Genomic DNA, 25,316 nt, shown 5'->3' with positions numbered 1-25,316 from the left:
TCGTGGTGACACAGCTATGTATGTGCTACACCACACACATGGCACACACTCACACATGCACTCCAGATAACGGGATCCCACTGCTACCAGATGTTATTTCAAAATGCTGAATTCATACTTTTACTCAAATGGTGCACAGAAATGTATGTGCATATGGATATATGGGCTGAGATGTACATTAAAAAACATAGCCCAAATGTCTTTAATGTGTGTCCTGGCGTAAATACGCTGTAACATCAAACTCTCTCGCTGTTGACAGTGTGCCTGCATTTTAGTTCCCAAGGTCACGTGAGCCTGTCCCTTGCCAGCTTTTAGCTTGTTGACAGTTTAAAGAGACCAAAAAAACCAAACCAAAACAAAAGAAACAACCCCAAAAATCAACAACCAAACAAACACCAAGCAGCTAACAGGGAAAAACTGTTTTAGGTCACACGGCACTAGCTCAGTCCGTTGGAATGCATTTGGCCATCTTTTCTCTTCCTCGTGTGGAATTCATTCCTCTGGGTACTGTAATGATGGATTTGCCCGTCAAAAGAGCAAATTTTCTTCTTCGCTGGGCAGACTGCAATTTCTGAAGCTCCTTGCCAGTAAACAAGCAGAAACCTTATTTAACCCCTTTATGTTGTGTTCTTTTCTACGTACGAAATAAATGTCACGCGTATCTGTTTCTTACGGGTTAAGGAAATACCACAGAGCAGAACTGACTGAATGTAGTGCCAGTGGCGGTTGCCTATGTAAAAATATGAACAGGTACAGAATGCAACATGTATGCAAGTATTATATGTAACTAGGCATTTACAAGTCCAGGAAACAGATACACCAAAAGGAGAGCTGCATTCAATTTTATAGTTTGCCTGATACATCCAAGAAATTTAATTTGTACTTTTCAAAATAAACTCGTATTAATGTAAATTAATATTTACTGTATTAATAAAGCACATTAGTCATTACTATTTGCTTAGACTGCAGTAGCACATAGGAATACCATTCATGGACCAGGATCCTATTGCCATAAAGACAGAAAAAATAGATGGTCTCTGCCGCTCCAAAGAGCTTACGTAGACTTCGATTCTAATCACACTTACATGACTGGCAAAGTCTCCACTGTTTCTAATGAATCAGAGTTCATGATCAGCAAATTTCATAGTTTAAAGGTAATCCCATTCTGCTGTGATTTTTCTTTTTTATATATATTATTTAAAAAAAAACTAAGATACTGAAAGATTTGTGTCTTATTGTGTGAATCAGTAGGTCAAAACTGTCTACAGTTTAAATTTGCAGTAGCACTGTGAATTACTCTAGTGAGACCACCTTTAGAACAATAGTGGAGCTCAAACATTTCTCCTAAGTCTGCATCTTACACAAAGAATTGAAATGAAATTATAAAAAGCAGACAAAAAATTATTTCGGTAAGGATCTGATCCTCTTGACTGCAGCAGAATTTTTTGCTGAAAAAGGGCTTGTGAGCTCCAAAGCAAGCCTACTCCATTATAACTTCCCGTTGTTCGCCATATGTTTCCTCTTGTGTTTACATTAATAACTATCATTTTATTTCTGTGCTTAGTTTAGGTCCTACTTTGTGCCTAAGGCTCCAGAAAGTCTCTCTACAAACAGATAATAACAACAACGATGATAATATTTCTTTTTAAATAGTCGATATTATTTGACTTTCCATCCCAAACAAACAGGGATAGAGATATCTCTGTAAACACAGGCTTAGGCTCAAATTTAAAGTTTATAGGTTCGATAGTGACATTGGGAATGATAATAAAAATGGCATTAATATCTCATGTGTGGTGTAGCTGCCTCACCTCTATATTTAGCTCGCTGTTGGATTTCAGGAGATCGCTGGGAACCGTACACAAAATTGATTCTGACTGTAGGAGGAGGTTTTCGCAGCTTTTATTTCCAATTTTTAGCACCTCTCCTTTAACAGCTTCTGAATCAATATAATTTCCCTTGGGAAAAAAAAAAAATCAATTTCATATTACATAACCATCTCATAAAAGTTAAGAAGTTCTTTTATTACACCTTGAAAAATGTTTTTAATGGAAAAACAATTGTGAAATAAAAGACTAACATAAATTTACATGGCCCTATCACTATGCATGTTTCACGTTTTTTCATGTAAATGGCTGTTTGACAGACAGGCTAGAGGGGGATGATAAAGTTTATGGATAAAATCTGCTGTCACTGATACTCATACAGTCCATACAGACTTCTAAAAATATAAATGTCTGAGGGATAAATCCTGGTGGTCTTGTTTAGATTTTTGCATAATTTGCACAAGAAAGAATGCATTATGTGACTCTGTTGTTTATACGAAACCCGCATTATATTATCCACAAACTAAAGGCATTTCAAACACTTTGTTTTGCAAGTGGTTCTGGTAGCAGGAGTGAAGCTTTCAAAAAAGAACTAATTAATTATAATCATAAAAATGCACAAATCTGTTAAAATCATGTTCCACAGACCAAAAAGGAACAAACCCTGGTAAAGATGACAGCGTGAAAAGTGCACTCCCTACTCAGAAAACCTGCTTTAACATCCCAGACTTGGATAAAATATTATTCCTTCTGGTATTGTGATAGTAGTGTCCAAAGGCCGAGTTCAGGATCTTTTGTGCCCAGGAGTGCATCAGTATTTAAAATGCTGCCCTACTCCATGTACACCAGAGAATGGAGGATGAGGAGTAACACTTATACAGGCTACCTATGTGGGCTGGATCTGGGGAGTCTTTCAGGAGAAGGGAGGAAGATGTCATGGCTGACACTGCTATGAGGCCTTGTATACTGGAAAGAAAACAAGAATCCCATTCTGAGGGGCAAAACCCCCTGACTTTGGCATATGCTTTAGGTTTGTTGCAGAATCAGAATGAACCCTGGGAATATTTTAAGAAACATATAGAAGAGCCAGTTTAACACCCTATTGTGACGGTTAAAGCCACGCCTCAGGTATATGCTTTTTAATTGCTGGCCAAAAAAGTCCATTTCGCACTCTATCATTTTCTGTCTGCTTTGAGCCATTCTGTTTGGTATTAAGTAAATATTCAATGGCCCAGGGAGCATGTGATTGACTGCTTATTGCTTATTAGTATGGAGACTTGCTGTAGATTGTGAGCCATTCCTGTTCAAACCTTTCCTTTGAATGATGTACTTCAATTTGAGTTTTCCATCTCCAGGGTAAATATATCATCCTGCAGAGTGTGGGTGAGTGGCCTCTTTTTCTTCTACACCAAATCTTAGAACTTTTTTCTCCACCAAAACTGACACTTACCCAAAGGGAAGAAAAAAAATCATACTGATGTTTTCTAAGGTGGTCCTTAGCCAGTTATAATGAAAATAGTAGCTTTTACTTCCTTCCATTACCATATTACCATTAATATATTATAGTTTCAAATACATTCACTATAATATCTCAATATATTAAGAGTTTAAAAAGTCTTTCCACAGTGATTTTGCTCTTCTCAGGACCACAGAATCTGCTTGTGATTTTAAGAAGAGGAGGAAACTGGCTCCTGTGAGAACTGGGAAACAATATTGCTTATTTGAAATGCGTATTACCCTCTTCTTGGTGAGTAATGCCCTTGCACGCAAGCTGGAAAAGCTTGTTACTGGACTGAGTAGATGTCACAAACCAATCTGATAGACTAACTACCTCACAGCTTTAGAGAGATGGGAATAATTTGGGTGAAAGTCTAGAAGCAGTAGAAGAACCACAAACCAAGGCGTTGAAATTCTGAGGTTAGAGGAAGAGTTTTTGAGGTTCTTAGGCAGAGCAGGTTGACTTGGGAAAAATGAGGAGTTACTGCAGCTACAGAGCTTCTACTTCAGCTTGCTGGGGAATACCAGGGTTTTCAATATTGCACTCGCTTAGACCAGACATTGAGAGAAACCTTATTTTCTACGAGATGTGGAAAACTGAAAATAGAGTGACCTATAAATAAACAAGAAGAGTTCCTTAAGATTGTCTCACAAAGAATGCGTTGTACTGGCCTAGGAATAGAGTAGGCAATTTTGTAAGTCTCGTCCTACTCTGAGTATTAAGACAGCTGTGCCAGAGGACAGCCAAGATCTCAGATGTGTTGTGTAACATGAAATGACGATTGTGCTACTTATTGCTCTAGTCAAAGATTTATATTTACAAATACACTTTAGTCACCTAGCGTCCTACTCCTGGGCCTCCTCTGGAAGCATGCACAGAGACCCTGCACCGGCTTGGTGCACAAGCACCACCCAAGACCAGGCCAGGCCTCTGGGCAGACTGAGGTAAGAAGCTGCTTCTTTCCTTATTTATTTGTTGCTTTTTTTCACAGCTAGGACACACTGGGCTGTCAGCAGGCCAGCTTGCAGGTCTCAATCAGTGGCTCATTCAGGAGGCAGCAAACAGACCATACTCTTCAGCAGACTCAGGTCTTCCATTGTTCCCAACAGCGAAACACCAGTATTTCTTCTGCCCTGAGAGCTTCCCTTGTTGGTGGGAAATGGGAGCACTTCTGAAGTGGTGTCTTCACAGTGTTGAAGCAGAGAAGTGCCTCAAGCCACTCTGTCATGACCCCTCTGACTGGGGCATGGTGGGCACTGAGAGACTTCAAAGAGCCATATACTTGGCAGAGGAAGACAGTGATGATGTGGGATCTTGAGAGGCTTGGTAGTGTGGAAGACAAGGGCTGGCAATGAAGACAAGAAGGGCTGGCATTCAGGGCACACAGTGCCCTGACTGTGTTTTAGATAGAAGACTTAATGTTTTCTTGTGTGTAACGTTTTCTTACAAAAACATCTGATGATCATCAGGGGAAACCAAACAGAACCTTTCAGTTGGTACCCACTGTCATTCGATGAAAGGCAAATATGTCACACTAGATTAGTTTGATTGAAAAACTTGTGATAAAAGCTCCCTCCGCCCCTCTGAAACCAATTAAGAAAAAGATAAAAGAACTTTGGTTTGGTAGAACAGGCTGTTCACTGAAGCAAGCTGCCATTTAATTTCATGCTGAGCTTGCTTAATTACTGCACAAAATATGACCATGAGGCATGTAAACTTGTGTGTGTATATTTTTGAATGTGGGTATGGGGCAAGGGAAAAGTGTTGCCAATATGGCTTGTAATGATCTTATGCCTCCCGACCATAATTTCTGAAAGTCGCCTCACTGTTTTGATAGAAGCATCCCACTATAACTAATTCTATTTAGATGAAGATGTTAAATTGGTCCTTGGTCGTGCCTTGTTCTAGGAGACCAGCTCTCGCTAATGTTATTCTCCAGTTGGTTGCCAGGAAATAATCAGGGCATTGGGCTTAGGTAGACATCTGCCTTGGGTGCCATGACTACAGGTGACATCAATACTACAAAATTGTGACATTGGTCAGTTGTCAGTGCGGCAGTCTTCAGCCAGCCTTTCTCATCTGAATGGCTTCTTCCCAGCAATAAATAGCACTAGGGACTTCTCCTTAAGGGAGAATAAAAGATTCAAGGGTAAAAGGAAGGAGAGTTAAAAAACACCTAATTTTTAACCTCAGTCCCTGGCAAGATTATGAAGGAAGTCCTCATGGAAGCTCTTCCAGGCAGAGGAAGGGTAAGAATGCAATTGGGAACAGCCAGCATAGGTTCCCAAGGGTGGATTTTGCCTGAGCACCCTGATTGCCTTCTATGAGGAGATGACTGGTTCTGTAGATGAAGGGCAAGCACTGGACAATGTTTACCTTGATTTTAGCAGATTTGTGACAGTCTCTCCTAGCATTGAAAACAAATTGGGATGATATGGACTGGATGGGTGGACCATAAGGTGGGTGAAAAACTGACTGGCTGTCAGCTCAAAGGTTAGAAGTCTAACAAGTGGCATTCCTCAGTGGCTGATACTGGGACCAATGCTGCTTAAACCCTTTATCAACAACCTGGACAAAGGGATAGGATGTACTGTTCTTGCACTTGCAGATTACATCAAATTTAGGAAAATGACTGAGATACTGGTGGGCAGGATCACTGCTCAGAGTGACTGTGGCAAGCTGGAGGTGTAGAACCTCATCAATTCAACAAAGACAGATGCAAAATCCTGCATCTGGGGTGGAATAATTGCATGCACTAGGACAGGCTAAGGATAGCAGGGTAGAAAGACACTCTATAGAAAAGGACTTGTGGTCGAAATGAGCAATGTGCCATTGTAGTGATGAAGGCTCACCATGTATTTTAGCAGCAGCAAAGCCAGTAGAGTGTTCTCCTCTGCTCACCACTTGCAAGACCACACATGGAGAATTGTGTCAAATTTTGAACCCCGCGTAACAAGAGAGGTGCTAACAAACTGGATGACGTACAGTAGAGGGCCACTGAGCTAGGAAGGGAGCTGAAGCACAGGGTGCACAATGCAAGGCTAGTGGAGCAGTGTTTTTTAAAGCTGTAAAATATCCATTCTTGGAGGTCTTAAAAACTCATCTAGGCAAGGCCATAGGCAACCTGACCTAATTTTTAACTTAGCCCTGTTTTGAGCAAGGAGGTTAGACTACGAAGACCTCCAGAGGTTCCTTCCAATCTAAGTTATTTGACAATTGTTCTCAAATTAGTCTTCTTTCCAATTGGTTGATATGCATGACCTGGAAAATACTGGAAAACACTGCTGTCACTGCACAGAGGCACTGAGCCATGCAGCAACTATATATTCCCAGCTCTCCGTTGACCCGCACACCAGAACTCTTTCTAGCGTTTCTCCATAATTGAACAGGAGAATTGCTCTGCATTGAGGAAGGGGTGATTGTACGGCCACAAGCTCCAAGTAGAAAAACAAAACAAAACAAATAAAAATCACACTGATTATTATTTGGAATTTTGCCAAAACACTTTGTGGCAACAGATCAACATTAAGAGTTTGACTGGACCCAGCATGGCTGACAGAGACTCTGAGGTAACCCTCTGATTTCCTGCAGCTCAGGAGCTGGCCCACTGGACCATCTTGGAGTCAAAGACCTCGGGTCTTAAAGATTTCGTGACTGTCATAGAGGAAAAGAGTTTTGGCTTACAGAGCTATGGAGGAGCTACACAAAGAGATGACCCCAGCATTAAGACTGATTCTCTTCTGTAAAGCATTTTTTATAGATTATATTTTATATAAATTATAGATATACCATATAAATTACACGTACGTAATAATAAATATTCATAAATATTCATGGTAATGTTTCTATTTGACACTCTAACTCAGAAAAGCACTACATTTCAAGAAATTGGACTCTCACAAAATGGATTTAACTTCCTCCACAGCACTGTAGCAGAGAGCAGCCTGTGCCTGCGAGGGCCTCAAATTCCTAAGAGATGTTTCTCAGCGCTGTGTAGGCTACTCTCAAAGCTCTTTTAAGAGGCACTCAGCATCAACTCTGCATTTTTCATGGATCCATAAATATTTAGGCTATAGTGGTGACTGATCCTCATGACTGACTTTGTGCACAGGCTAGAGTTTCCCTCAGTTCTAGAGAGCCAAAGTCGCTAGGCCACTTTCTAAAGGCAACTCCACGTCTTTTGTGAGGAAGGACACGAAACCGTGTGACAGTAAGAGCCAGGACTCATGCGCAGACCACACACTTCAGGTTCTGGGCTGCTGGCCATGTTTAATCCTGAACTGGTGACGCAGCTCATCGCAATCAGAAGCTGACGCAGCATGGTCCTCCCACAAGGATGAGGAAACTCCCTCTCCCACACCATCTGATGCCAACAACTACCCTGGTAAATATATTTGTTTTCAGCTCTGCATCTTTTAAGTTGTGAACAGCTGAGAGCTCAGGTGAACACAGTACCAAACACACTGCTCTCTCTGCCCTTGCTTCCTTGGGGCTTCCTTTATTTCATCAAAATGTCTGTTCCATGCTACGCTGCTGAGATGCGCTTGCAAATAATTGAAAAACTTATTTTAACATTTCTTACCTTAATTTCCAAAACGTTTTGGTTGCCCCTTGAGATGAACACTGGCTTTTCAAAATGCTTAAATATAGGATTATTTACATAATCAAAATCAAAATACAAAGAGCTGACACCATCAAAAATAAAGAACACTTTGGTTACAAAGGGTGGTTGAAGATTGAAGGCTTTCAGTGAAGGAGTTGTACAGCAGATTATCTCTGAGCTAGAGCGGTGGCTACATGCCTATAAGAAAGAAAGAGGTAATTGCAGTAAGTACGTGCATAGTAAGTCACTGATGAATATAACTGTTCTTTAACAATACACATATATTAAAAAATATAAACACCAGGGGTCTTGTTCTTCTTTAACCAAAGCAAAATCCTCATCAGTGCTACACAGTGTTTATTTAGAGCTGGGAGAAAAGTATAAAAACTTCGTGTCAATGGTGTTTGCAGTCTTGTTGAGGAAATGTTCAAGTAAACAAGCTTCCTGGCCTGATTGTTCACAGCACTTTTAAAGTAAATATTTTGCAGATAATTAATGGAAAATGATTTCCAAAGCCAAGGACCATCGGGAGGCTAGCCTAATGTACTGAGAGCCATAATTCAGCTTATTCAACCTATGTCTGAGTGACTGCCACATGTATTTCTCTTCCTTTTTTACTACCAAAGCAATAGCAAGGGAGAAGGTAAAAACAAGGCCAATGAATTTGACTGAAACAACAGAAAACAGAAGTAAAGCACTGTTTACCCACAGTGTAGCTAAGTCGCTTTGTTTCTAGAAAGGCAGTATGGATTCTGTGAGAAAGCACTTTAAAGCCAAAGCCACCATAGGATTCTGGGCCACAAAAGCTCAGCAAAGTGTGTCTTCTGTCTAAAAATGTGTATGTAAGGCCTTAGACACGCGGCATTTGGTGCTAAGGTACCCAGGTGTCATGCAAGTCCCTCCTGGGAGTGTTGACTGCAGGACGTGCTTCCCATTATTTCAGACCAGCAGGCAAGGTTTGCCCCTCGCTGCGCTGCAGGAGCTGCCTGACAACAGGCATGAAGCCACGCTTGCCCCTCACTCTGCTGTTATTCCTCGTGAGGGCCTGCTCTGGAGGTTCTTCCTGGGGGAAAGCTGCTGGTGCACCCCACACTCCAGAAGACCTGCCAGAGGATCTTTGTACCATGGGGGTGTGATCCAGTGTGAAATGTATGGCCAGGGGGCTTCCCTCTATCCCTACTGCTTTGACACAGGACTCGTGAGACAGACAAGACAGACCCAGGTCCTTCCTAAAAGGATTGTTGTGTTGCAAGTGAGGACAGAGGGGATTTGCAGGCAGCCTGATCTGAAGCTGAGTTTAGGCAGTTTGCAGGGATAGTAAGAATCCTTGCAGATGGGATTCATCCAGCCTGCATCCAGACACCTGCACTGGAGTTAGTTTTCTAAACTGCCTTTAGTGTCAACAGAGGGAAACAGGCTCACCTAGAGTGGGATTCATCTGATCCATTTGAGACAACAGCTTTAATTAGATTAACGGTGCTCTAGAAGGGTCAGCTTCTCTCTTGACTGTGAAGGTTTCTACATGACTAATTTGATTATAATGTCAGCAGCACATCTACAAGCATCAGTGGGAGGTATGGTGGGTGCTGGGCAGCATCACGCAAACCGCAGAGTGGCTTGTTTGTGATTGCATCGTATACTCCCTTCTCTGTGCCTCCCTTTCATGCTGCCTACCGTGGATATGGTTGAAGGACTTCTGGCAAAAACAGAGTTGCTTCAGCTCCACAGAAATATTTTTCTTCCAACTGTGTAAACCTTTTGTAAGTAGTTTGCTGTACACTGTGCCCTGACAGCAGAGATTACTTTTTTTTTTTTTTTTTTTTTAAATGTAAATACAGTGGCTGACATGTGCCCCAGTAAGAACAGGGCTTAGCTCCTGGTCATCATAAATCTTACATTTGTTCTACAAGAAATTTCCCTGGAAAACCAACAGTGCTGTTGAATACCTTTGCACATCTAGAGAAGGCCAAAAATAATATAATTTTCTGTTTTGTTTTTCAAATTAAGTTGGTTCTCATTATAAAATGCTGCCTGAAGGAGCTGTGAAATTAGTTTACATTTGTCTCTAATATGCTAAATTAATGCAACGTAATTTTGCTGTTTCAAATCAGTGACATAACTGTTCAAGCTATATCAGTTATATACTCACATTAGCTTGAAAACTAGGATTAAATTAGCTATCTACAAATAAACACTTTTTCTTATCACCACAGCAATTCATGTTTCTGTGCATAATATTGTGAAATCCCGAATCTGCCAAGGGAAACATTTTCAAGGCTCTGAAACTGAGCACTAGAGTTTGAGAGCTCTACTACAAGGGTTCCAGGTCTGTGAGCTGTGAGTTCGGCACTCGGTTAACTAACTTGGTGCAGCTCTCAGTGATGCTAGTGGAACTTGCACTCATTTAGATTCCTAGCACAGCTTCAGAAATATTTGTGCATCCCCCCATGACAACAAGGTAATCTGTGGGACACAAGACAAGGTAGAAATTCACTCTATTTTCTTACAGTATTAGACTGTTCTTCCTCTTTTGAATACCTTGCTATACACCATTGACTATATCTCAGGCTTTGTTATATCACGTGGATCTAGAAGTTAATTTGAAACAGTATGGTAATAATAAGATGCGTTATTAAAATAATGGATGATCAAGCCATACTTTTCCATGATATATGAATATTTGTAAAGATATCTATCATATTGTGTCGATTCTAAAAAGGGATTACTAAAATTTATATAATTATAAAACCAAGTATGTCCCAGGTAATCATTATATTTTTGATTAATGTAAATTCATTAGACGTTTTATCTACTGTAGAGTAGTGATGTCCCTTAAATGAATAGCAGTGGTATTCATAACTTTGTTTGTGGCTATCTATTAGAATCAGATACTTTACTTTATCAGGCTGGTCTCTGAAGAGGAAGCTTTCAGAAAATGATAAAAATCTAATAATACTCTTTGGAAGGGATGCAATGTGACTGATTGGTGAGGTCAAGAAAAATCTTATTTGCAATGCCCTTATTGGTACGTGATTTGACATGACATTTTTACCTTGAAATTGGTTTTAGCAATTGAAGGATATGATGGTTTAGTTTTCAAGAAATATTGGATTGAGGATCTATAACAAAAAAACCCTAATTCAATCTATTGCCTTCTCAGTTAAGATACTGCATATCACCCAGCACCTTTAACTTTTATTTAATTAGGCTTTAAAGTACATTCACTTTAAAAGCTGAGCCTACATTCTTCTTGTGACTATAATCTACATCTGAAGACAATAAGGAAGAAAAGATGTAAAAATTATGGAGCATTTCACAAGCATAAGTAAATACTATACCCCAAAGGGAATAATAATCCATTGCACAATGCGTATGACTCATCACTTAAAGGTATGTATTCTTGTTTCATTTGTAAAATATGACCCTTGAGGCAATTAATTCAAACCTGACCTACAGAATCTGAACTTTGGTGCCCAATTCATTTTTTTTTCATCTGATAGAACAACAGGAAAAGTACGAGGGAGGATCCCTTAGCTCCAGAGGTCTCCCAGCAGCTGACCCAGATAAGAGAGAGGCAGCTGGATGTGTATTACAGGATCTGTAGCAGTCAGAAGGGAGAAAACGGCCAATTTGTCCTTTCATAAAAAGTAAACTTTTGGAGTTCCAGTGAGCAATGAAAGATGAATGAGGTTAAAGACAGACTGGAGACTCTCCAGCTGCCTTTGCCAAATGATGATTTCTCAATAGAAAGAGATGAGAATTCAGGTCTGACTTGAGGAAAGCCCATTTAGAAAGCTTTTCTGATAGGTGAGAAAATGAGCAGGGACACTCAAGCAGGGTATCTTGAAGATTTTTCAGAGAACCCACTGGCTTTTGGTGCCATTTCAGGTAGTGCAATGAATGGCCCTAATGGATTGGTAGCATTTTTATTCTAGTTGTCTTCTTGGGTTAAGGTGTGGGAGATGATACTTCCAGTCTATCAGATCATTGGACCATAAGGTAGGGTAAAACCTCTCTAGCTTCTGGGTCTGAAAGCCAGCCCTTTGCACAACATGACCAATATTGACTGGGAGTCTAAATTCCTCCCTGGGCTTGGGATGGTCAATGTACCCGCTAGCACCACATCCCTGGCACCCTGATAATTTCACAGCATTGGCTTTTCCCTGACACCCCCTGATGCACACTTTCCTTGGCAGGAGATGTGCATGAGATGCAGATTCAACACAGAAAGAAAGGCCAATGGTTTCCCTTTGTGAGGGGAACTCTTTCCTGGACTTCGCCCTGGCAGTGTTCAAGGCCAGGTTGGACGAGGCTTTGAGCAACCTGGTCTAGTGGAAGGTGTCCCTGCCCATGGCAGGGGGGTTGGACGAGATGATCTTTAAGGTCCCTTCCAACCCAAACCATTATGTGATTCTGTGTTTCTGTGGCAGCTTTAAGCCACAGAGGCAACACAGACAGAGGATACAACTCTTTGGACAGGTAGTCAGGAATATCTTTGATAATCACATGCTCACCATCCACAGTTTCCAGGGATTATCTTCTATCATTATTTAATAAATTTAAGGCAGACATTCACAGGTGAATTCTAGACATTTTGATGAATATTATGAGTACAGGTTTTTCATGGACTTGTAAACATTGAAGGAACTTTAGGGTATTTTAAAACTCTCCTGTAATACAGCAGGAAATGGCATCTAGCAGGGAGCAATTAAATGCCAAATATCATTCAAGAGACTACTTACTGAAGAAATAATTAAAAGTTGGCGGAAAGAGACAATCTTGCATAGCTACAGGGTCAGCTGTTGAAGGTCATGCGTTAAAAGGTGTTTCTCCCCAATTTTGCAACTTGCATATCTTGGGACATTCATGGTTAGAAGAGATTAAGCAGTGGGAATATATATCCAAATTAGTTAATGGATGGAATATTAAAAATGCTACAGCAAAGGATCCCCGAATGACCACTTGTTCACTATTGAGGAATCAATGCAAAGTACAGGTTTCAAAGACAAAATATTGGCCTCAAGTGGTTCAGAAGCAGAAGCATCACCTAGCACAACTTACAGCAGAGGTTAGAGACACTATTTTGTAAACAGGCTGCTGATCAAACAACATTCCGGAGCGCGCAAAGCTTTTTTACAGGCACAATGCAAAGTGAAAGTAAGGAATGAGCTGCTTCCCTCTTCACACACCTCACACAGGAACTGGGTGTGTGAGCAGAAGTGAGAGGGTTTGTGTATCCTTATGCATTATCTAAAGCTGTCAGGAATCTATACAGCACTGTCCAAATTAATATTTTTTGTTCCTAGTCAGAACAAATGGTCAAAAGAACTCATGAATTAGAAATTAAAAAGAAACACATTGCGAATACTGAAACGTATGGTTCAATAACTCTAGAACATTTTTTTCACTCTTGAGATACCAAATTTGAAGAAGGCAAAATGTATTACTTTGATAGTGTTAACATAGAATGTAATATAAACACAACTAGTGTGAACATAGTATTGAATAATTTTAAGGAAATTTAAATAAATATGAAATGAAAACGATGAAGTCGAAGCAAGGCATTTTTGCCATATAGAATAAAAAGTTTCAGGACTACTGAACTTCAAACATGAAAGCTGGAAAAGAGAAAGGCTGAATCATAAGGTAGTGCAAATATGTAAAATTAGTAAGAGACACTGGTAATCTGTTGTTTGTGTACACTGACAGTTAAACAAGAAGATAGCTAATTAGCAGCTAGGATTTGGGTTAATTATTAGAAAGATGTCTTTCCAAACCACTAGGTAAGCAGGTAGAGCAGCTCTCTCCAAAGCTTGTTTAAGCAAGGTTGTGAAATTTCTTTCACAAGGAGCTTTAATAACAGCCTAGACAAATAGCAGTCAGGCAGTGGTCTGGGTACATTTGCTCCTGCTGCAGGGAAGCGGGCCAGGCTAGGTCTTTGTGGTCCCTCCCAGCTGTATTTTCCTTTGATGCTTTGGGATGTGTTTCAGTGCTGGCTTTGGTTTTCCCAAGAGCCAGAGTTTCTGAATGCTGACAAAAGCAGCTTCTTGGAGGAGGCTGGTGAGAGAAAACTGAAAAGAAAAAGGGCTTAAATAACATTTTTTTTTAAAAAAGACTCAGTTAGCTCTCCTCTCCCAGACTAAGGAAGCAAAAAGATATATACCCTTAGCTATAGGACTTAATCATTTGGGTTGGTATTGTACTGTTTGCGTAGGTTTGGCTTATTCAGGACCACAACCTGTTTTCTCCTTTATAAATGGGATAGCTGGTCATTGCAGCGCTCTGGATCCCTGCTGGAAATAATTCCTCATCGTTGTTCATTTTTGTAAAGACTGGATGAAAGTTTGTTTTCTTGGCATATCGCTCATGCATAGGGCCCAGAATCTCCAGCATGGGATGGGACAGGCTGCAGCCATAGGCATCCTCTACCAGCAACTTCCTCAGTCATACAGTACAATCTTGTTTTACTACCTATAAATTTTCCCCTTTTCCCTCAGAACTAATGTCCTTCATTGAGAAATAAGCTTGAGGTAAAAACTAGAGGTAGAACAAACGGCAAGCAGAGCTGGGCTGCCACAGAGGCAGGGAAAACCACTGAGTGCCAGAAGCCTTTAATTTCAATAGACCAAAATACATTGTTTGAGCAGTGTCAAAGTATAGAACACTCTGGATTATAATCTGTTTGAGGTTATATTCCACTCTTTGTGCAGGAAGAACGAATTTGTGTACAGCTGGATTCTTAGAGATCAGCAGTGGTAGGGGACAGATAACCTTATGGAGAAGGCGGGTCAGACCTGTGTGTTGGCAAGTATCATGCACACTGCCATATATGAAAAGACAAAGAATAAGGGAGTAATGCCTTTTTTCAATAGTAGGTTAAAAGGCAGGATGGCAGCAAACCACTACTCAAAGGAAAGGTTGCTCCCCAGTATTTGGGGGAGAGAGTAAACTCTAGGGTGTTCATTGCCTGGAGTTGCCAGTCACTTTTGGACAGTGGATTTAGTTCTTTGAAACTTCAGAGACTTTCAAACCTGTTCAAATTCTGCGAAAGTCTCAAATATTTAACAAGCAAAGTATGCAGAACCAGGGCCTGAAGAGAAGCATATTCTCACAGGGAAACAAGAGAAGGCAATTGAGTGATCATACTTCAAAAGAAAGACTGCTCAAATCCATATAAAGCAAAATTTAAAGAGCTGATTTCAGCATCGATCTTTTATTTGGAAATCTTTTATACTTAGAAATAGTCATGCCCACATTACTCAAAACCCAATAAATTTTGAGTTTGGTTGATGTCACTGAAATGTTTTGTTTTCTGACTTATGGGTAAAGTGTCTTTTTGATTACATTGAACACCGTGTTTCACTGCAGGGGCACTGATTTTCAGATTAAAATCTGAACCTATTAAATTACAAGCCATGATTACATCCAGCTGAAACTCAGGTCCCGACACTCATAATATTATATAAATTAGGATCATGAAGAATATTATGGCCTTGAAGCTATAAAAGACTGCAAATTTGCAGACATAGTTTAAAATGCTTTAAGAGAACCTAGGTCTAATACTTAGAATTCAATACAGGAAATAGTTTATGATGATCATTAGAAATAAACTGAGAATATGAGCAGTAATGTAGCATGTCATAAAGAGTGTAGGTCAATTTAGTTTGTTAGGCTAAACAGACCTTACAGGATAAGAAAATGTTGGAGGTGCAAGCAAATATGTAGGCAAAAGCTTACAGGAAACAGTTACAGTACAAGTAGCCAATAAAAGTCAGCTTTGCCTTATAAAAATTAAAGTAGATCACATGGTCATATCTGAACACCTTATTTAGGTTTAGACACTGTATTACCAACTCAGGTAAAAAAAGAAGGCTCAGATCTCTGACTGACCCCTCTGTTCATGCAGAGGTACTCAACTGCAAAAGCCCAAACCTCTCTTAAAACTTAGTTGCTGAACTTTGATAAGTTAGGAAAGATTTGCCCCAATAGGTAATTTGGCAATCAAATTATTCAAATTAGCAATTACTTTTGATTTTACATATTTACTTTTCCTTGTTCTTTGATGCTTGTTCCACTTTCCTTTTATATCCACAGCCAACATTTGAATATAGTTCCTACCTGTCACAGTAGCAATTGGATTTGCCATGTAATCTGACATACCTGTGTTGCACTGTTGTGTATTTAGCCACTGAATCTGCATTGTTAAATTGCAATACAAAAATATTGTTATCAGATACTGTAAAAGCCTTATTTCTTTGGAAGAGGTTCCTTGGAAACTGTTGTTCTGCCCCCAGCTTAATTTCTAATTTGTTGTTGAGTTTTGCCTATGCAGTGGAAACAGTCTGTGCAGAAAATACCAAAACATTGCTGGAAGCCCTAAGTTTCAAGGCAAAAATCAAAGTATTTTGACGGAAAATTCTGTGCCATTCACCACATGAAGATGACAAGATAACAGATTGTCTTCTCCAAGACTGACTCACCACAGAGAAGTTCATTCCCAGTTTAGGTACAGTAATCACCATCTGAGGAAAGCACACTGAGTTCAAGTTGATTCCCTGAGCTGTGATTGTACTTCCACCACTAGGAAAAATTAAAAAAAAAAAAAAAAAAAAAGATGAGTAGGATAATGATACATCTGCTATGATAATCTTAATTACAAATTATATTTTAAAGTAAATGACAACATAAAACCAGAATTAGGGATATATGGGTTGAATGCAAATACATAGCTCTGAGCAGTGAGATTATTTTTCTGGGAAACAAATTTTACATTTGCTGTAACAACTCATCAAATACAAGAAAAGAAAAATAATTTTTAAAATTGTGGTATGACAGGATATAAAAGAAATACATTTTAAAGGAGGGTGTAAACTTGCACTTAGCATTTGCTACCTTACTTAGCTTCCTGCTTTCAGTGGTGCTGAAAAAGGTGTCTTTTTTACTGTTGACATTTTTTTGGCAAAGGCAGATGGCTTGGATTAGAGCTACTGAGACCATAAATATATCGCTTAAAAGCACACACATACTACCATACATATATATTCATAATATTTATGTAGCGCTGGATTTAGACTATTTTAAAATCCATTTGCTCTCCTGAGTACCGCTGACTTGTCACATTAAATGATTTTCCTCACTAATCAGTGTAATGTCCAGACGCAGCATAGGAGACACACTTAGCTGTACAGTAGGTATCTCAGCAGGACATCACAGGTACGTTCAGCAGCAGCTAGGAGTTAAATCACATAAAGAAAAGATGTGCCCTTCCCCCTTCTCCTTCACCTCTGAAAGGAAATGATCTGTCCTCTGCAACTGCACCATAATGGAAGCAATTGGCGTGGTAGATAGAGATAAAAATGCAATTTCTTTTGATAGATTGCTGCGCAGCACAGCCATTCTTCTTTCATTCATTACTTTTCTTATTTCTCTAAGAAACTTTTACTCACCTAAGAAAAGATTTGGCTGGATGAATTTTTAAAACAACGGGATCTTCTCTGTATGTGAAATGACTGTTTGCATCTCGAATAGCTTCATCGATTCCCACCCTCACACGATGTTCCTGGGGAATTCGTTGTGCTGGAGTGTAGCACTCCACAGTGCTCGCTGATACGCTGGAAGGACAGATAAAGGCTTGCTTGTCAGCATTGTAAAACATCTACTCAGTTTAAAACACTGTCCTTTAGTGAGCCCCAACCATACCAAAGGATCTGCTTGTAAAAAAATGCCGTTGATTCCCACACTGGATGATCACATTGCAACAAATAAGCATGGCGTGAGGTAGAAACAGCAACACCACTGCTTAGGCTCAAGATTCACCTTCATTTGCTTGACTTTCACCTTGCCTGCTGGAAGATGTTTCCCCAGTGCTGGTGACAGCCACGTCAGCTCCTGCACCCTGCAAAGGCAGCTTCCAGCCTGGAAAATGACAGCACACTCCAGGTTTAAGGAGAATGACTTGTTCTGCTGTAACCAAGGGATAACATCTTTCTCTTTCCAATCCACAGGATTTACCCTGTGTTAAAAACCTCAAGAAAAGGTGCTGGTGGGGGATGTACCAGTATCAGAGATGTCAGAGATGTCCTGCCCTGGGGGCACGTGCTGACTCCGGGTGCTGCTGAAGGGCAGGCAGTGTGTGGGCAAGGAGAAAGGAAGAGAAAGTGAAAATTTGGGAAGAGCTGGCTGAATTCAGCGCAGCAGCAGAGTCTCTGGGATATTTGCCCTTCCTTGGTCTCTCATGCTTGGCCCTGGAAGTCCTCCTCCTATACTGAGCTCAGAGGATCCTGAAGCTTGAAGCACATGAAGTGTGGACACAGAGACCAGAGCACATCAGGGGCAAAGGTAACAAGCGATTGGAGAAGCAAATGTAAGTCTACCAACTGGTTTCAGTAATTTGGGCCCAAACAGATCCAGGACCCCTCCAAGTGAGGCCATTCTCAAAGGATGTGAGAGACTGTCTCCAAATTAGACAAAAGGGGCATTTGCTGCCACCGCTGAAGCTTTCCAGGAAGGTGGAGCTCACCATGTGCTGTAGGGGTTAGTGATCTGCTCATATGTATCTGAAAGCTTTTTACCATCTTTTAAAGGAACCCCCCCCCCCCTTGATCTAGCTGCCCTCAGAACTGGAGAAAGCTTCCAGTTTAGGTAGAGAAATACTTGCCCTGAGAAACTGGCTAAGACCTGTGTAGAAGTCTCCAGACAACTTGGCTGGTGAGAAAGAGGGGTACTGGGGATGCTTACGGGATAAGCCCCAGCTATGGTTTGATATCTACAGGTCCACCTGACCAGAGCAGATGTCTGCCTCTGAGCTGGCTGTCATCTCACCCCCACAGTAGAGGTCTCAAATGGATCAGATGAATCATTCCCAAAAGGTTTATATTTGTCCATTAGTTGACCAGCTGAGATGATGACATCAATAAATGCCACCCTAAACTATTAAGTAGCCACTGAACAGAAGTGCTGAAGATCTTGGTAGTGATTTATCAGACTTGAATACTTAAATCCCTTTCTTGATTTAGTCAGACTTAGGTGAAGAGCATACAATAAATCATTTAGCAGCAAAGAATAAAATTTAGCTCTCCTGACTGAGTCTGACGCTAACTAATAGGCTTTTGCTTCTCCACTTTCTCCGCAAGTGTGGTGTTTCACCATTATGACTTTCCATCATTATTAGGAGAGGCTCAATATTTAGAGGAATTGCTGGACATCCTGTTCCTAGAACACAGTGGGTCAGGTTCTGCCCTTGGCCACAGAGGTGACAGTTCTGGAGCCACCCTGCTGCACCTGAAAACACAGCCAAGCGGGATTTGTGCCATGGTACAATGGCTACCAAATTCAGAACACTTGTCTGCCCAGAGCAGAGAATCTTTGCTTGGTATTTAACATTTATATTCACCTGGAATTGAAGGCATTCGCACACAAAGCATGTCAAAGATTCTTGACTGAGCTCTTACTGGATCCAGTACAGAGCTACAAGAAATTCTGGCTTAATCCTCAAAACAATTTTATATATATCAGGAAAATTCCTAAACTGATACTACCGCTGATTTGCAGGCTGTTCATTGACAGTAGCGCAGAAACAGCTGCTCCTCTGCATGGGATACACATTCCAACACTGGTCAGGTTTGTACCAGTAGGAAATGGTAACCTGGACCCACTGGATGCTCACTGGGAGCTGCTGGATGAACAGCAGTTCTTGCTAATACAGGAAAGAAGGTTGAGTGTATGGGAGTCAGAGTGACAAAAATGATGGGAAATGGGCAGTTCCTAGTCCATTAGAAGCTAGTATACTATTTCTCTGTGCAACCTTTTAATGAGGTTAATGAAGTCGTTACAGAATAAACAAGTCTTCTAGGGAACTGTAGTCCCTTCTAGGAGCCTTTCAGACATCCTAAACTGAGGATGTAATCCAGAACTGCATGTGCATTGCGGTATCAATTCTCTGATATGTATAACTCGATGAGAGGAGAGCAATGCACATTTGCCTTTTTTTTTACTCCAAGCCATATTAATCAAGCCATTTCAATCAAACGATTTCAATATTAAAGGCATCACTTTTTATTAAGTACATTACCTTTTCAAGGTGCATGGTTTCTCACCAACAAAAATCTTTCTGGATTTTCCACTGTTTAGGTATTTTCCAGCTATAGTTAGCAATGTTCCTCCAGATTTGGGACCATAGGTGGGAGAGATGCTTGTTATTACAGGATTCTGAGGGGATGTAAAAATAAGAATAGTGGATTCCTAAATTATTTTCAAAATGTGAAGAGGAAGAATCTTAAAACACTTATTAGCATTGCCATGAAGTAATGATAAAACAATCAGGAATATAGAATTACTATACTGGATTGGTCCTATGGGGAGCCTCCAGTTAATACTGAAGCTAATTTTGATGATAAAGTTTTAATCATAGTGCTTACCACATATGAAAATGTACTGAATAGTGTTTTGCCATGTCCAACAGAAACGCTACTGGATATATTAAAACTTGGATTTTTTGCAGCAGGAACTGTGCATTCCAGCCTTTAGAAAACAAGGAAAAAGATGAGATTATGTTTTTTTTCTGGCTTGATTTTTTGTATTAAAATAGAATCGCTTCAAATTAATAATAAAGGAGGATCCATACTAAACAAATCATCAATCTATGTGTGTCAGGGACATTTCAGAAATAACAGCTAAAAGAACTGTGGTCATCTTCTTCAATACTAAATACAAACACTGTGATGTTTATACTTGGCCAGAGAAAATAATTTTAGCATATCAGATACACCTCAAAAAAAGAAGCATGCTAGAGAAAATTAATACCTCCTTCAATGGCTGAGTTGGTTTTTGGAATTCTCCTTTAGTGCCAAATTTTGACAGACAACAGGATTAGAAAAAATGCATCATATACACGAGTTTGTTGTATAAATTTAAATATTACGAAAAATTAAACTTGAACTTCTGTGGCAGCATGTGTCAATATATTACATTACATTTACACAGTCTCCTGTATGAGCTAGTCTCCTTAAATAATTTTGTTTGCATTAAGACTGTTCAGACTAGCAGTTAGGAGGGTGCTCAAGACTTCCGGAGGGTGATCTTTTTGCTGCTATATATATATGAATAGGGAAGCTGTGCCATGATTTGCACGTTGCTTTGGTAGTAGGTAGCCCTATGCTTTGAAGTGACAGAGGATGTTCATCGAACTTCCTATTTCTTCAAGATAACAACCGGAATAGCCCATGTCTTGCGCTATTATCCACTGCCTCAAATACTCATTTCTGAGGAGGAGGAGGAGAGGTGCAGCTGAGGGTCATAAGCCTCTGGATGACGAGATACCTGCATCTTCTCGCATTTCTCTCCAGCAGTTTCACAGATCAGGAAGACAGAGGTGACACAACCTAGCCCAGCAGGATCCTGGCCAAAGGAAGCCGCCCCCTTTTCAAACCTTTGAATAGTTTTGATCTTGCCAGTTCCTACAGATGTTGAACAGCATTTTGCAGACAATCCAGAAAAAGCTGCTGCAGGAGCTATTGGCATTAACTAGATTTATTTCATCTCCACTTTGAGGACTTTTTTCTCGGAGAGCTTATCAAACAAAGAGATTGTTTACTGTTTGAAATTTCAGAATCAGAGATGACACTTACAGACTCAATGTTTATATCATAAAAAAATCCATGCCACATACAGAACATCTGTATAAAAGGAAATTCATATTTTAGGTTTCTAACCTGTTTTTGTGGCTGGATTTTGCTTCCAGGGCACAAATTTGTCCTCCAATATGGACTACTGTATTTTTTAATTCAAATCTGTTATTTTTGCTGAATCCAAAGTCCCATCCACACAGTGTCAGTTTTGTCCCGCCTTCTAAGGGAGCGCTGCTTGGGAGAATCTGTTAAAAAAATATTGTGTTAGTTACGTCAGGTTTTCTTGAACTTCAAATGGAGTTAAAGAATGTGCAAAGGAATAATTTTAGAAAAGCATTTCTTCTAGTAGACTATGTCCTACCATTCATCTTAATTGTTCTTCACCTTTCATTTGTCACATTATGAGCTTTCTCTGGCAGTAGCAATAAATAACAAAACCTATACTAGAAAGCTTTGAAGGATAGTGTTTAGGGGCACTGAACAAGCTGTGCATTGTAATAGTCTTTTAAATCCTACTGTTCTTGTCTTTCACATCTTATTTCTGGCATGTTAAACATACAATGTACTTATTTTGTTAGAAGCTGAATGCTGAACACAAAAGAGACCCAAAATGACCATTTTTTGTCAGCTTGATGAAAGTCAGGTTCAGAGTGAAGTAGCTTCAAAGACACCATAATCCGATATCGCGTTGGCTGTAATAAAGTTAACGTGACTTCTGCTATTCTTTCCTTAAATCTTTTACATTTGGTCACCTCTAATTCCGAGTTAAAAATAAACTACCCCTCAGAAACACAGAGACAATCTACAAAGGAAATGCTTTTTTTTTTCTGTATATTGTAAATTGTCCTGTAAAATATAACAATGGTGGGAAAAATGTAGGAACACTATAGAAGTCACAAAACTCGGTAAAAGTACTGGTCAGTACTACCAGTAAAAAAAAATAATCAAGAAGGCATTGGTTCAGGGTTCATGGGGGCTTTTAACAATACTGCATAATTTTGCAAACATACCAGTACCACTGGACAAACAACAGAGAATGAAAGACTGAATTTATACTTGTGGTCATAATGCTTAAATGTCTTAAACTTAATGCTTTAGTGACAGTAATTTTGCCCCTAAAAATGCAATACAGCTGTGCCTTTCAAAGGACCCGACTTAATTTTCAAGCTGAAAGGAAAGTGCTTGAGAGATACTTGGCTATTATTTCATCTGGAAATCCAGTAAGACAGCACATTTCTTTTCAACTCTCTCATAGCTATACTTCAAGACTCTCACAAATGAACTATTGTAGATAGAAAGGCAGCTGAAGAATACTTCAAAAGAATTATACCATATATTCTATATGGGGAAATTTACTGCCCCCATTAGAAACCAGACAAAGAGTCCCATCTAAAATGCACTGAAGCCAGTAGGAATCTTTCCTGTTTTAATGAGCTTTGAATCAGCTCTCAATGAGCAAAGAAGAGGGAACATATGCAGGAACAGTACTTTTTGCACAAATCCCATAAAAAAGGAGTGATGCTCGCCCAGCCGCCTGACACAACACTGCAGCTAAGTGCATGGAGCAGTACTGTACCCTGTGGAGCCTGTGCTATTCCCATGTTTAACTTTCCCTTATTTCTTTGGTTTTTTTCTTCAAAATCTGGACTGACTTCAGATCCTAGTGTTCCACCCTACTTAGTATCTCAGCACACTATCTATTTTTGGAGTAACAAAACTCTAGCAGAAACTGAAATGTCTCTGTGGGGGTACAGGATGTCTCGATGTTTTGTACAATAATGCACTGATGTGTGGCATTTGAGGAGTCTGAAATGTAATCCATAAGTTAGCAAAATAAAGGCATTAAAATTAGGCTTCACAAAGCCATACAAAATAAAAACCAAAGGCACTTAACTGGTTTTGAGTGATCTTATCTGCTGAAAGAGGCTTGTGATAGCAGCCCGTGTGCCTTAATTGAGGGAGAGTGAAAGCATTTACTACATACTGCCAGCAAATTTAGGAGGTAAGACCTCTAAGTAGATAGCCAAAAATAAACCACATCTTAAACTTTTGTATTTAAGTTCTGCAGAAATTCCCCCAGAGTGTTTTTATTCATGTTTCTATTTTTATTCCATTTGTTCTGTACAATGAAACCTCTGAAAGTCAAATGTGGTTTTCCAGACTCTTTCTTGAGATAGTTGACAGGAATGAATAGTGAATGTCCTGGACTTTGAACTGAGGTATATGTAGGCATCTTCTGTGTGCTTACATCGCACGGGTAGTAACACAAAGTAAGCAAAACCCAAAGCAGTTACAAATGCTATGTAATTCAGGAGTCAGAAGTTCTCCACAGCAAGAAAACTCCACTGATAACATGGAGCAAGTCCTGCTGCAAGGCCTGCCATTCTGCTTGTCCCTGCTTCTCTCTGGACTTTGGGTTAAGGGAGAGAAAGTTAACTTCTCTTTTTCTTTTCAGAAATATTTAAAGCAATGTGTTTTCCGTTTGTTTATGTTGACAGCCATTATGCTAATTTCCACTCACATCTTTATAAATTGTTGGAAGAAAGTATCTATTTATTAAAGTTTCAACGGTGCATTCATTTTAATTAAGAGGCAAGAACATGTACAGGCCACATGTGAAATTTCCAGCAAAACCTCCAACTTCGACAGGCAGCAGAACGCCTGATGCTCTCGATATGTCTGAGACAAAAGCCGGCTAAAATGACTCACTTTAAAACCAACAACAAACTATGTCAGGTTTTTAACCACAACAAAGAATCAAAAGGGAGACCAATTTCTTCTCTACGCTGTCCACCTTTCAGCGTGACCTGAATGCTGCACGCAGATGCCTGCAATTTGTTCCAGCACCAAGCGATCTCCGAGGAGACTCCCTCGAGTCCCCCGACTTTCCTCTAGCACCGCTTGCCGAGGCTGATGAAACATTCCTCGCTGTTGGCAGAGGCGGTGGGTTGGTGTGGGGTGTGGTGCCGAGGTGTGGGGTAGGAGCCGGGCTGTGGTGGGGACGCATCCCGGTGCGAGCTCCGCTGTGCCCTCTGCAGCAGAGGGGATGCTCGGGCAGAGTTAGAGCTCTGCACTCCCCCCCGGAGCTGAGGTGTGGTCCTGCTCCCTGCCACCCAGAGCTCCAAGGAGAAGTGCTTAAAGCGGGGCAGAGAGACGAAGGATCTACAGGACTCCAAAGGAGAACGCTGGGTTTCTTCTCTGCCATCCCTCACGAGTGGAAAATCTCTTTTTTTTCCTCCCCCATTGTGGACCATTCTGTGTAATAGCGTGGGAAAACTCTGCTGAACACTTAGCTAACGTCCATTGGACCAGACCCTTGGAGAAGCTCTGTGTACCCCTCAGGTTAAAGCGATCGTATGACATATCTCAGGCAATCTGTCCCTCTGAAAGCTGCAAAATATTAGGGGAGGTGTTTGGACTGAATTTCTGATACTATTCAAAGCAGGTCATCCTCTGTTTGTGAGGAACAAAACAAGCTTGTTTCTCATATTTTATGCATATGGGTTTAAAGACAGATCAGAAGATGGTGAATAATCTGTTTTATATTTTTTTCCGTAATAATGTTAAATGTCATGGTCCGGTAGAGCATGAAATCTGACTTAACAGCTAGCAACCCAAAGGGATTGAAGTACCCAGCTGCATTTTTTTCCTTACAAGCCTTCTAGAAGGAGCTTCTACCAATGTGAGCATGTTGAAATTCGAGTTTCCCTTTAAGATCCATCAGTGCCACAGATCCGTATTCATTACAGGGGTAGACTGGGCTT

At 40.3% G+C, this 25,316-nt stretch overlaps 1 protein-coding gene across 2 annotated transcripts in view; it reads right to left on the bottom strand.

The window, feature by feature from the left end:
* The window catches only part of MET (MET proto-oncogene, receptor tyrosine kinase), a 68,726-nt gene that overhangs the window by 12,863 nt on the left and 30,547 nt on the right, over positions 1-25,316 (bottom strand). The window contains exons 5-11 of one of the 2 annotated variants that reach the window (XM_009961938.2): positions 21,637-21,797; positions 20,344-20,446; positions 19,998-20,134; positions 17,374-17,538; positions 16,408-16,507; positions 7,907-8,125; positions 1,812-1,958 (exon numbers count right to left, since the gene is read on the bottom strand). In XM_009961938.2, the coding sequence (XP_009960240.1) occupies positions 1,812-1,958; positions 7,907-8,125; positions 16,408-16,507; positions 17,374-17,538; positions 19,998-20,134; positions 20,344-20,446; positions 21,637-21,797 (1,032 nt within the window). Of the gene's footprint in view, positions 1-1,811; positions 1,959-7,906; positions 8,126-16,407; positions 16,508-17,373; positions 17,549-19,997; positions 20,135-20,343; positions 20,447-21,636; positions 21,798-25,316 lie in introns of both variants that reach the window. The other variant, XM_086473047.1, reaches the window with a different exon arrangement.

Source organism: Leptosomus discolor, chromosome 1 (genome assembly GCF_034619465.1).
Source record: "Leptosomus discolor isolate bLepDis1 chromosome 1, bLepDis1.hap2, whole genome shotgun sequence".
NCBI lineage: Eukaryota > Metazoa > Chordata > Aves > Leptosomiformes > Leptosomidae > Leptosomus > Leptosomus discolor.
Note: the sequence above shows the minus strand (reverse complement) of the source record. Positions and strands in the feature narration are given on the sequence as shown.